General features: G+C 36.5%; 1 protein-coding gene across 1 annotated transcript; it reads left to right on the top strand.

Moving 5' to 3' along the window:
- Positions 1 to 864: 864 nt before the first annotated feature.
- LOC120351358 lies at positions 865 to 4,596 on the top strand. Its single transcript, XM_039428322.1, has 2 exons — positions 865 to 1,966; positions 3,103 to 4,596. The coding sequence occupies exons 1-2, from the start codon at positions 1,630 to 1,632 to the stop codon at positions 3,456 to 3,458; spliced, it is 693 nt and encodes a 230-aa protein (XP_039284256.1). The 5' UTR covers positions 865 to 1,629; the 3' UTR covers positions 3,459 to 4,596.
- The last annotated feature ends 10,184 nt before the right edge of the window (positions 4,597 to 14,780 follow it).

The raw sequence follows: 14,780 nt of genomic DNA, 5'->3' as shown, positions 1-14,780 counted from the left end.
CCTCTTCATCAAACAGATCAGCGCCAGCAACAGGTTTCCAGCATAGCCCTCGATCACCCTCCCCCTTCATCGTCACATTGCCAGCAGCTTGTGGTATACACGCCACCACCTCCCGCCACCCGAGCTGCTGCTGCATTCAACCGGATCCCCCCCGCCACAAGCACAAGAATCGCCCCCACCGTCACAACAAGAATCCCCCCCGCCTTCACCGTCACATCATCATCACACCAACAAGGATGTCCCCCCGCCGCCGCCTCTACCTCCGCCTCCGCCACTCATCCTTATAGACGTCCACGCGCAATCTTAGGATCTAACTCTATGCGGCATGAATTTGATTTCGATGGACTGATAAGGTTTTCAGATCCATCCCGGCGTCGTACAATTGCGTTAAAACATTTATCCGATGCATTTCAGTATCCTGTTTTAGGTGCGCGTGTTGTGCGCTCCTACAACAAGGATGCTGTTATCATTAGGGTAGCAAATGTAGGACGTCGGGGCAACGAAGATGCCGAAATTGAAACTTTCATGCCGCATAGATTTACTACTAAGATTACGCGTGCGAATGTGCAGTCGTTTAATTCAGGTTGCCACAATTTAATAATGCAAGTTGTTCACAGCGAAGGTCGTTCCTCTGATATAAGGCTGAATCGACGGTCGCGGCAGCGGCCGTAGATTCAGCTGAATATATCAGAGGAACACTTTTAAATTTTAAATTAATAATATTTCAAATTTTAAATTTTTTTTTTTTTTCAAATTGTGGCAATTTGAATTAAAGGATTAGGTTTCTTTTTCTTATAAATTTATAATTAATTTCTAATATTTTTCTTATATTATAATAAATTATATATGTTGATTATTGCACTTATTATTCATTTAACTTACCTTGTGTGTGTGTGATCAACAACTGTGCACAACTGATGTACAATATTGTTCTACATGACTATTTATAGTCAAAGGTTAATGACTTCACACAGACATGTTCAGACATGTCTGGTCATGCATAGCTGCACACACGCGTCATACATGAATGCATTCAGTTGCATGTCTAAACACTGCAAACTTAGTTTGCCAGCAGACACGATGGGAGTCAAGTCAATAGGACAAGAAATGAAAATAATTATAGTATTTGTTACATTCATAATATACACAATTAGTATGATATTACTCTTATACTATACTCTGAGTACTTGTACATTGCACAATATTAGAGTTGAAAATGTGTTAAATTTTTCATCATTAAACCAATCTGTAAAAGACAGCAGCAGCAGTACTGCCAATTTAAGCGTAAAAGCTTATAATAAAGCACATATATTATCTTATATAAGACTATGTGTTCAATCTCAAATGAATTATAAAACATCGAAATTATTTGATGATGGACTAGACAAATGGTATGCTTATATGAATGATCAACGTAAGGTTATTTGTAATTTTTTCAACAATTATACAGCATTGAACAGTTGTATAAACATAAACCCATCGTCTGGTGATAGTATTTCGAATTTTCTACTAATAACAACATTACAACTTTGTAATATTTTTGATAGCGAGCCGGAGCCGGCAACGGTTAGGTCTTAAGGGGATTAACTAATTTCTATTTAGTCAGGTTTCAACATTGCTATTGAAAGGATGGTAGCAAAAAAGTCTTGCCTTCGTCGTCGACGAGTGCGACGTAAAATTGGCACTGGTATTTTATCGAAACTTAGCGGATTTGCATCAACCGCCCTTAATAAAATTGTCGATACATTACCCCTGGAGTTGCATATCCCCTCCTACCGCTTTTGCGGACCCGGCACCAAATTAGATAAAAGATTAAGGAGGGGGGACAAAGGAATAAATAGTCTGGATGAAGCATGTAAAGCGCATGATATAGCGTATGCGCAGCATAGTGATAATTCGTCGCGAAATGTGGCTGATCGTCGTTTGGCTGATAAAGCATGGTCTGTTTTTAAAAATCCAAACACAGGTTTAACTGAAAAAGCAGCCGCATACTTAGTTACAAATTTGATCAAAGCTAAAGCTGCCTTTGGAGGGGGCAGAGTACAACGGAGGATAAGAAAACGGCGGCGGAATAATAGAAGAGAAGGTTGGAAAAATAATTCATCACTACAAGAACAAAGAAGTGCACATTTACGACAAAAAGCAATTAAACATTTAAGTAAGCACATAGCTGGTCAAGGTTTTTATTTAAGACCATATGCGCCCTTGTATAAAGGCGGTAGAATCATTGAATCACCAAGTCCATCACAAAGAAGAAGGAGAAACACAACAAAGAAGAGGAGGAGGAGGAGAAGAGCACCAAAGAAAGTGAGAAAATGAAGAGAATTATTAATATACAAGGACCACTGTCAAATTATGATCTACTAGATTGGGCTGATATTTTAGATATTAAATTGCGTGGAATTTATATGATTGATACATTGCCAAAAAGAATTAATTTAAATGAAAAATCGATCATAAATTTAGACTCGATCATGAACAGTGGAACACACTGGGTGGCTTACAAAAAACATGCACAAAAAGTATATTATTTTGATCCAATTGGTAATTTACAGCCGCCCATACAATTGATAAACTATTTCAAACAACAACCAAATGTTGAAATTTATTTCAATTATGATCAATTACAAATACTAAATAGTAATGTATGTGGTCATTTTTGTCTTTTATTTCTTGCAGATGCGTTATAGCAGTCAGTTCACTTGTAGATGTGTATGAAAGAAGGTGGTGGTAAAACAGTAGTAGTACACAATGGTTGTAATAACATTATTATCTAAAGACAGTAGCAGCAGCAGTTGTTTAATTGAAGTACTTCCCACTGTACTAGAGCTGGACGCATGCTATCAATATGAAATTGGATTGATTAATTTATGGACATACAATAGTGTACCGAATATAATTAAAAATGTCAACTCATCTTTTAAGTATGGTGATAGCTTGATTGATTTGGATACAGGCTCCTACGAAATTGATCGTATAATAAATGAAATAAAGAGAAAATTGAATGTTGATAGTTCAAATCTAATTATACAAGGAAATAATACGACAATGCTATGTGAATTGAAAGCGGATAAAGATGTTGATTTAACAATCCAAACACAGGTTTAACTGAAAAAGCAGCCGCATACTTAGTTACAAATTTGATCAAAGCTAAAGCTGCCTTTGGAGGGGGCAGAGTACAACGGAGGATAAGAAAACGGCGGCGGCGGAATAATAGAAGAGAAGGTTGGAAAAATAATTCATCACTACAAGAACAAAGAAGTGCACATTTACGACAAAAAGCAATTAAACATTTAAGTAAGCACATAGCTGGTCAAGGTTTTTATTTAAGACCATATGCGCCCTTGTATAAAGGCGGTAGAATCATTGAATCACCAAGTCCATCACAAAGAAGAAGGAGAAACACAACAAAGAAGAGGAGGAGGAGGAGAAGAGCACCAAAGAAAGTGAGAAAATGAAGAGAATTATTAATATACAAGGACCACTGTCAAATTATGATCTACTAGATTGGGCTGATATTTTAGATATTAAATTGCGTGGAATTTATATGATTGATACATTGCCAAAAAGAATTAATTTAAATGAAAAATCGATCATAAATTTAGACTCGATCATGAACAGTGGAACACACTGGGTGGCTTACAAAAAACATGCACAAAAAGTATATTATTTTGATCCAATTGGTAATTTACAGCCGCCCATACAATTGATAAACTATTTCAAACAACAACCAAATGTTGAAATTTATTTCAATTATGATCAATTACAAACACTAAATAGTAATGTATGTGGTCATTTTTGTCTTTTATTTCTTGCAGATGCGTTATAGCAGTCAGTTCACTTGTAGATGTGTATGAAAGAAGGTGGTGGTGGTAAAACAGTAGTAGTAGTACACAATGGTTGTAATAACATTATCATCTAAAGACAGTAGCAGCAGCAGTTGTTTAATTGAAGTACTTCCCACTGTACTAGAGCTAGACGCACGCTATCAATATGAAATTGGATTGATTAATTTATGGACATACAATAGTGTACCGAATATAATTAAAAATGTCAACTCATCTTTTAAGTATGGTGATAGCTTGATTGATTTGGATACAGGCTCCTACGAAATTGATCGTATAATAAATGAAATAAAGAGAAAATTGAATGTTGATAGTTCAAATCTAATTATACAAGGAAATAATACGACAATGCTATGTGAATTGAAAGCGGATAAAGATGTTGATTTAACAATGAACACATCACTAGCCGATATACTCGGTTTTGATAGAGAAATTCTTGTAGCAAATAAATGGCATTATTCTAAACGTTTAGTATCCATTACAAATATAACATCGTTCCAGGTTACTTGTAATATTGCATGCGGTAGTTATCGAAATGGGCAAGAGGTTCATACAATTTTTGAATTTCTACCAAAGGTTGCACCTGGTTTTCTAATAAATGAATCACCATCGCCAATTATTTACTTTCCATTAAACACGCACAGAATTCAATCTATTGTAATTCAAGTAGTTGATCAGAATGGTAAACTAGTTGATTTCCGCGGCGATAGTATAACAATAAGAGTACACATTAGAAAGAAGGAATAGAGAGAGAGAGAACGAGTGAGGAAGGTCATCAAAACACGCGGCGGCGGCGGCTGCAATTAGTGACATACTAAATGTTGAACAAGACATACACTATTATTCAGATATAACAAAATTTGATTATCATACGCATGCGCCGTATGGTAATTTGAAATTTAATAACAATGATGAAATACGTTTGTCGAAATCGTCTCATGACCTTATTTCATTAGTTGCAAAATCTTTTCTTATTGTTGAGGGGAAAATTACATGTACAAAACCGCCAGCAAAAGACAAACCTGATGATCCGCCGGTCGAGGCTGTATATACGCTCAGTTCAAATGCAGTAGCACATATGTTTGATGAGATACGATTTGAGTTGGCAGGTACAGTCGTTGCAAAGAGTCGACTAGTAGGTATTACTTCTACTATTAAATCATATTTAGTGAAACAACTAAACGATAAAAATACATATAATTTAGCAGGTTTCACTGATAGTGCATCAACACTAACTAATAATACTTTTGCTTATTGCGTACCGTTAAAATTACTTCTGCCATTTTTCGAAGATTTTCAACATGTAATTTTGAATATGAGACAAGAGCTTGTGCTTTTGAGATCTGCAACAGATATTAATTGTATTCAGTCGTCTCAAGCAACATCAATGTCATTGGAAATAAAAAATTGCTTTGGAAAGTGCCCTATATTCATGTAGATGATCATTTAAGATTGAAATTTCTGAAAATTGTTGATCAGGATAGGCCATTGAAAATTGCATTCAGAAAATGGGATATCCACGAATATCCTCAGCTGCCGAGCAGTGTTAGCACGATTTGGACTATAAAGACGGCTTCAAAAGCTGATACACCGCGATTTGTAATATTAGCATTTCAGACAAACAGGAAAAATGTAATGGGAAAGTCAATGTCGAAATTTGATATGTGCAAATTGCATGATGTTAAACTTTTCCTGAATAGTGAATATCTGCCGTATGATCGTATAAATGGAAACAAACAACTTTTGTACAAAATGTTTATAGAATTTGCGCCTAGCTATTATAATTTAGGACTTCATACTGATTATGGTACAGTTGTAGATTATAAAACTTTTACTGATTGCTGTCCAATAATTGTACTAGATTGTTCACATCAAGCTGATCATTTAACATCGTCAACAGACATTCGATTGGAAATGGAGTTTACAGAAAATGTGCCAAATTTAACGACTGCATATTGTATTTTGATAAGTGACACATTAGTAGAATACAAACCATTGAGCGCATTAGTTCGTGAAGTACAGTAATTTGACGCAAGAGCGAGCTTTAATTATGCATGACGGTGTGAAGGAGGAGGGGGGTATATAAAAGTGCGTGTATGAACAGTAATTACATCAGTGTTCAGTTGTAATGTGTTCTAATAGCTTGAATAATAACATAGATATTCCTCAGTCATCGTCATCGTCATTATCATCATCATCATTGTCATCATTGACAAAAGCAAAATTTGATGCATTTGTACATAGAATGTGTGCATGCACCGACGGACAACAGAAAATGGACGATGATGAGCAAGTATCAACAAAATTTCGAGACTTTGGCATACAATGCGACTTGGATAAAGAAGAAGAATTGGAGAAGGAGGCAGCAAGAATTGAGGAGGAGGAGAATGTATGAGAGACGAAGAATAATGTTCGTGAAGAAGAATGGGACAGGTTTTCTATTGAAAAGAAAAATGATGACATTGATTTTCCTTTTGCTGTAGTAGAGTTTCATTTTTTCAAAAGTGATGATAATTTTATCATTATTAAAGAGGTAGCCATAATCGATTACAAACTACGACATATTGTGCTACACTTTAAATCACCATTTCCGAAAACATTACTGAGTAGAAAAATGTACCGCGATGTCAGCTGGCTTGAACATAACTATCATAAAATTAGATGGGACCAAGGCGACTTAATTTACACTGACGCGCTGCTTGCTTCATATTTGCAAAATTATACCACAATCTATACAAAGGGAAGAGAAAAAGCACAGTTTTTGAAAAGGTTACACGACAATGTGCTTACTATGCCGGAGGATATTCAAAAACCAGACTATACAATGTTTGAAAATTCTTGGTGTTTTAGTGTATGCAAAATTCATAACAAATCGACCAATGCCCGGTGTGCGCTTTTCAGTGCTTATCATTATTTGACAATCTTGATGTGTAACAAGCAAACAAAGGGAAAAGAAATGGAGAATAGTGCTGCTGCTTCAATGACGATACCCACAAACAATATGAGTTCATTGAATCGTAATGCTGCTGATATCGATTATACATGCGAAAATAATAGAATGGAAAGTATGAAACATTGTAAACTGTTAACTAAACAACGAAGACGCAACTATGCCCGACAAGGTTTTTATTTTGATGGGGAAAGCATTCTGTGTGTTTATTGTGGATTTGATTTGATTTCGCATAAAGCGAGAGTATGCAGTCTGACCTGTAGCGAAAATGTAGGTAGTGGTGGAAGGGAGAAGCGAAAAGCAATAAATTTCACTGTTCTAGTACCACTCATTTAGAGTACCTTCGGTAGCAGCAGATTGAAGAGCTATAATGAATCCACAAACTTGGACTTATGCGCCAGAATGTTTAGAAATTAAATTACAAAACTACATTGAATGGTATGATTTGTGTCAAAAAGCAATAGAGACAAAAAACAGTAGTATTGCTAGACAATTGAAAGCAATATTTCTAAATACAGTTAATATTAACGATATCAGTGATTACTTAGCTTATTACAGACCCTTTAGTTTGAATGTAAACAAGCTAATAAGAATTGAAGAAGAAATTTTAAGATCGCTCGAAGTGAACAGAGGAGAAGAAGATGCGGCTAGCTGTAAAGAAGAAGAAGAAGAGGTTAGGGTGAACAGCATTTGTGGAGAAGAAAGGAATGCGGCTACATGTAAAGAAGAAGAAGAAGGTAGAAAGCGAGAGTGCGTGTAAAGGTGACGGAGGGGAGTCAACATCATGATGCGGCGGAGGGGAGACGAAGTCAACAGAAGGAATGTGTAAAGGTGAGAGGAGGCGCGGCGGAGGGGAGAACGAGTCAACAGAAGGAATGTGTAAAAGTGACAGTGGAAGGAGTCGACAGGAAACGGAATGTGTAAAGGAGGCGGTTGTGGGGGACTGCCGGCTTAACAGGTTTGTGTGCGGTCAGTCTTTAACCGACAACACACATTGAAGCAAGCATAGCTTGTTACTCTTGCACTCGAACGCGCGCGCGGTAAGCTTTTATTATGGATCACCATCATCAGAGAAGCAACACCAGCACTGGAAATGATAGACTTTTTAGTATGAAGTCATTCAATTATATTTCGAAAACTGAATATCCAACGGTCTCACTCAAAGATCTTGACCATGATTCGTGGTACCGTGTTGTACACGCTAGATTGGTGAGCAGGGACAGCGAATCATAATGAGGTTATACGATCATGACAGCAATGGTGACTATTATTGTGAAGTTTACTTACCTGAGAAATTTCTGAGTGTATTGAATCTTCAAACACTTGAGGATTTCAACAAACAAAAACTCTATCTGAAGTGTGTACAGCGAGAAGGTAAATCGCCTCTTGTTCTTCTAGAAGAAGAAAGGAATATATGAAATAGAAAAAAAAAAAAAAAAACAGCCCATTCCCATCATTGATTGTGCAATAGGCCTAATGTTGATTAATACTTTGTAATGAATAACTTTCTAGTTCTAGTTCTCTTTCTAACTTCTAGACTATCAGTTCTAGTCGAGACGCCGATGAGTGAACATCGTTATTGGTTCGCTCTAGCCTAGGTCTCCAGCCTGGCGTGCCGGTCGTTGTAATACGTTATCATGTACTCATATAACGAGTGTTTATACTAAAAGTTGAATCGTGATCTACTTTTTATTACTATTAAGCGTGTATAGTGTGGTCAGTGACTATCAGAATATACAAACAACTTCTACGATGGGGTCTTGTTCCAAGTGTGCAAACAAAATCAAACATCAAAAGATAGGCTTACGTGCTCAACCTGTAAATCAACTTTCCATATAAAATGTGTTAAAGTTGACTTCACGAAACTCGATAAGGATACGTGGAAATGCAACTCTTGTTTGGGTGAAGACTCGTCTGATTCCAGCCACAGTGATTCGACGTTATCACAATCTAAAGACGCAATCCTTGCGTCCATAGCCAGTATGCGGACAAACATGGAAAAGCAGATAGGTGGAGTGGCCACTAATGTAACTGACATTAAGAATGAACTAGTAGGTGTCAATAGCGCTATCAACAAAATGCAGGACACTCTCGCACTGCTTGCATCTGATAATGAATCACATAAGTCGGAGTTTTTGAAAATTAGGGAAGAAAATGACAAGCTGAAAAAGACTGTTCATCTTCTTGATGACAAAATTAAAGATATGGAACAGTTTAGCAGAAAAGACAACATAGAAATTACAGGTGTTCCGTACAACCGAGGTGAAGATTTGTATGGTTTGTTGGACAGAATCGCTGCCGTTATTGATGTCAACTACAACATAAACTTATTTCAACCGTGCACCGCTTAGGCGTGACTAACGAACGTCCCAATCCACCTATAATTGTCAAGTTCATATCTAGAGACTACAAGTCTTCGTGGATAGGAGCTGCACGGGCCAATCGCAAGAAACTGACAGCTGCTTCGCTATCCATCAACTGGCCCCCAACCTCTGTGTACGTCAACGAGCATCTTTCCCCAACCAACAAATTCATCCTGGGAAACGCAAAACGTCTCGTCCGCGAGAAAAAACTTGCAGCTGCATGGACAAGGGATTGCAGAATATACGTCAAGAAGTCTGCAGAGTCCGGAGCACCAATCACGCTGATCAAAACTATTCAGCAGATGGAGAACTTCACGACAGATGCGTCGGTCAACGTCAGCGTCGACGCCTCGGGCTGAGGATGAGTACAACAATTATAATTTCTATACAATTGAACTGTGACTGGACTTTGGATTATGTTAAACTCTCACCTAGGATAAGAACTCTATTTGTTTTTTTTTTCATCCTTCAAGTTATGAACTCAATATCTAGGTTTTATTCTGATAGTCTAATTATTATATGTGTATATTTTTATGTATGTATGTATGTATGTATGTATGTATATATATATATATATATATATTCTAATATCTATAATCATCTTAATATCTTCAACTCTATGACATTTTTTTATAACAAAATAGAAGTGAATCACCCAGTTATTAGGCTACACTATAAGTACATTAATATAGAAAAGCTACTTTTGAATGAAGAGAGTTGTTTCCACTTAGTTGTTGCGACTACTAAATAGCGGCAATCTGAGAATCGTAGATTGGAGAAGATACGGAACCAGACGTGGTTTGTTTTTCCGAACTTGAATTTACTAAAATATACGATATTATGATCTTATAAGGGACCTTCAATTTTCCAATGTTCGCAATATTCACACAATTCTAGGTCATAGTAATTGCATTATTGTCGATATTCCTCTTTATACTATCATCAAGAAGTGTAGCGCCAACTATCTATGGCAGACAGATACAATATTTATATCAATCTCTCATGAATAGTTTCCCACGTTCCTACAGTAGAATTACTCAAAGTAATTCTGAGCCCAGTAGGCAATTTAGCTTCAATAATACAAATACAGCATATGCAGCATATGCAGCTTATGCAGCTTATGCAGGTATATGTATGTATATATATATATATATATAATATATATATATATATATATGTATATATATATATATATATATATATATATATATATATATATATATATGTATATGTATATTCATGTGTGGCCTGCAGTTGAACGCTCTCACACTGCTGTTATATAGTTGGTGACTTGATTATAAAACGCTTAGTTAGGATGTAAATATCATATCATTGTGTGAATGAATGAATAGCAATGTAAGCACTTACTGGTGCTACCCAGAGAGTAGCTCTCTCTTTCTATCCTCACTGGTGCTACCACAGCTCAATTAAGATTACTAAGCTTACTGTGTTTCACCAATATTGTAGGTTCAAATTCCACAAATGGATGAATTAATAACCATGAATAATATCGTAATGCCATTAGTTTCTGATAGGCTATACATATTTTTTTTTCTATGCCACACATATATAATACCAAACTTGTCTTAAACTTATGCATCGTAAATTTGTTTATCTTAACATAGGTCATAGCTGAAATTATGATTGTTTACGTTGTTATGAATAGGTAAACATTTTATTTTAATTATTTTATTCACAACCACAATCATAATTAAAATATGATTGGGAAAAGACAACAGGCATAGCCCAAAACTGTCTTCTCCCAAATTTTTTACAAATAAAAGTCTCCAAAAAGGAGGTTAGATTCCACTTTTCACTTCAAAAAGTCCAATTTACACTTCAAAACTAATGCCTAAACTAAAAATTTTAAATTTTGATATTTTAAAACTAATTAACATAGTCGAACTTAGTCTCTGTTGTGCAATGCATCTTGCATTGCACCTTGAAATTGCTTCAGAGTCAAGTTTGCAATCTGTGCTTGGGCTTTATTTTATCAGACCGCTGACCTATTCAAGCCTTCACTCTATTTTGTTCAACATAATTTTCTTTTCATCTATGGGTTATTGTCATCTAAAAGAAAAACATAAAAATAGTAGTAACGCTTTTCTTCCTCTCCTGCTTTAACATGTTAAATTAGTGAAACGAAATAGTTACATTTCTACTATAATAATTACTATAAATAACGGCTGTCACGTTGGGATGCCGATCATAAGGCACTAGAAGGTGGATGATAAGAGAATCGTTTGATGAACTTGATGTATCTCTAATAAGATGCACAGAGTGTGCTGATATATTTGACTTTCATGGTAAATTTAGTAATAGAGATTCTATGGAAACGGCAGTGGCATGGGCTTCTCGGTCATTCATCAGAACATACGTAGTTATAGACGTAACTTTGACGAATTTTCAACAGTATTACAGGGATTAGGGCATAAGTTTAACTGCATAATATTAACTGAGGCATGGCTTAACGACGACAGCCATCCAATTAACATTTCAGGTTACCATTCTTTTAGATCATTCAATAATCTGAACCAGAGCGATGGGTTGGTGGTCTACATCGATGAAGGACTTCCAGTCACTTGCAATGAACTGGTACTGGGCGGTCTGGCCACCTGTCTCTCTCTCACCTTTACCTGGGCGGGGGCGGCATGCGAAATTCTAGCTGTCTACCGCAGCCCCAGCACTAATCTAACTACATTCATAAACGCATTAAACGTATATTGCAATGAACAATCGCCAGGTCGTCCGAATTCTGGCAGGTGATTTCAATTGCGATACGTTGAATGTTGCCCCTGGCTCTGTTGAGGAGCATTATATCGATATTTTGAGTGACGCAGGATTTGTGCCCTGTATTGACAAGGTTACACGGCCGGCCAGCGGAACCTGTATTGACCACTTTTTTGTCAAGCTTCCGCGTTTCTTCAATGCATCTTCTGTTATTCTGCAGTCCTCGGTTACCGATCACTATGCTATTTGCTTGAATATATTATCGACAAAAACTCATAAGCCGCCTAATACAGATAGAGTCATTATTAAAACAGACTGGAAAAAGGTGAGGAACACACTTTCTAGTCACAATTGGAATAGAGTCATTGAACAAAACAACGTTGACAATGCAACAGATATTTTCATTGAATCGGTACAAAACATAATTGCCGAAAAATCACATGAAGTAAAAGTTTCATCTAGAAATACTCAACTCAAACCATGGATAACTGCTGGACTAGTAAATTCTATTCGACATCGTGATAAACTCAGAAAAAAACTCAATAGACAACCATTTAACTATCTCCTTAGAAATGAGTTTACTCAATATAGAAATATGCTACATTCAGCAATCAAGCGAGCCAAGTATAACTATTACAAAAACAAAGTTGAAGAAGCGACTGGTAACCCTAGAAAATTTTGGTCGGTTATAAACGAAATCTCAGGTCGTATAGATAATAGTAAATCATTCCCCGTTAGTGCATTCTCCCGCCCTGGTGAAGTCATCGACTCTCAAAAAACTAAAGAAATTGCCAACCAATTTAATCAATATTTTGCCAAAGTTGGGACAAACCTAGCAAATTCTATAATAACCCAGGATGCACCAGTAGTGAGAGATGATGAACATGCTGCGGACTCTGAATTTCAACTGCAACCGGTCTCAAGGCAGGAATTGGAGGAGGTAGTGAAGAGTTTGAAAGGGCGATCAGCTCCAGGTTGTGATGGAATCCCTACTAGAGTGATTAAAAACAATATTGACATATTAATACATCCTATCCTACATATAGTCAATTTAAGCATTCTGGTTGGACACTTTCCTTGCGCTCTCAAAACAGCCAGAGTAATACCTATTTATAAATCAGGCCCCAAAGGCATATTCTCCAATTACAGACCTATTTCTTTGTTGGCAACATTATCTAAAATAATCGAAAAGTGTATAAAAATACAACTGACTAAGTATTTAAACGAGTACAATCTCATCTCCAACTCACAGTATGGTTTTCAAAAGTCCAAAAATACATCTGATACTCTTTTCAATATGTCTAGGGCTATCTCAAGTAGTATTAAATCAAGAAGAAAAGTACTGATAACCTTTTTGGACTTGGCAAAAGCCTTTGATACAGTTGACAGGAGAATTTTAATAAAAAAACTTGAATCATTGGGGATAAAAAATATCTCTCTCCGATGGTTTAAGAGTTACTTTCACAATCGACAGCAATCAGTTTGCATAAATGGTGAAAATAGTGATAAAGAGAATGTTGAGTATGGGGTAGTCCAGGGAAGCACCCTTGGGCCACTGCTATTCCTAATCTATATCAACAATCTGTCAAAATTAGTAGTTGAAGGTGAGTTGTATCTGTTTGCTGATGACACAGCACTAGTGTCTACTGGGAGCACTTGGGAGGAGGCCTACATGAGTGCTTCAATTGATTTGTCAAAAATAAAGAACTGGTTTGATCACAATAGCCTTACAGTAAATGTGGAAAAAACGAAGTTTATGCCAATAGTTACAAGAAATCAAGCTGATCCAGGCTCTCTAATACTAACGATGCATTCTTGTAATAATCCCAGGTCTGCTGGATGTAATTGTAGTATGATTGAGCGCGTTGATCATTACAAATACCTGGGCGTTGTCTTGGATTCCAAGATGAGTTGGGTACAACATGTCCAGTGTGCTAAGAATAGGCTCAGAAAGCTGCTTCACGCATTTTCAGAGCTTAGTAATGTTCTGAGTGTGGATCAGTGCAAAGTAGTTTACTTTGCCTATGTCCAATCTATAATACTATATGGAATTCTAGCTTGGGGAGGGGCTTCCTCCTCAGTCATTGAGCCTCTCGCAGTCACCCAAAGATCAATTATAAAAACATTTTAAAGAGAGACTTTAGATACCCAACAAGACAATTGTTTATCGAATTTCCCGTACTGAATGTTAGACAACTTTTTATTAAATCCTTGTTGATCCACATAAAAAAATACAAAACTGAACTTCTGGGAGAAACAGTTAACCATAGCTACTCAACTCGCCACAGATCCAATTACAGCTTTGAGATACCTCAGCTGACTCACGGCTCTGAATTGACAAATCCTTCATACCTGGCCCATGTCTTGTACAGAAATGTGCCAGGGGTGATTAGGGAAGCAGAGGCATTTAGTTTGGTAGTGTTTAGGAAGAGGGTGGACAGGTGGCTGTACCAGATTGGTTGGGAAGCTTCAGAAGAACTACTCCAATCTCGTTATGCTTGGTGACCAACACGACTTCAAGGTTTCCAGACAATTGATTGGTATTTATTTTATCATTGATATAACCGATTTGACTGTTTTGCCTTTCTGGTTTATGCTTTTTTTTCATTCTCTCTTCTGAGAATTTCTGGAATCCCTGCCACTGCGGTCTTCAAAAAAATATTGTTATTTCTTCTTTATTTATTCTTTTATCAATCAAGGTATTAAGTATACTTATTCCTACATACATATTCCTACATACTCATTCTTAAATATACATCAGCACATATATTATCTATTTTATAATCAGAATATTAATAATACATCCATAATATAAGTGTATTCTCTATTATTTACTTCTATGAGCAGATTAAGCTTATTATGTATAAAGTGGAACTCCCCCCCTACACACAG

Source organism: Nilaparvata lugens, chromosome 5, assembly GCF_014356525.2.
Source record: "Nilaparvata lugens isolate BPH chromosome 5, ASM1435652v1, whole genome shotgun sequence".
NCBI classification, from domain to species: Eukaryota; Metazoa; Arthropoda; class Insecta; order Hemiptera; family Delphacidae; genus Nilaparvata; species Nilaparvata lugens.
This window is presented reverse-complemented; position numbering and strand designations above follow the sequence as displayed.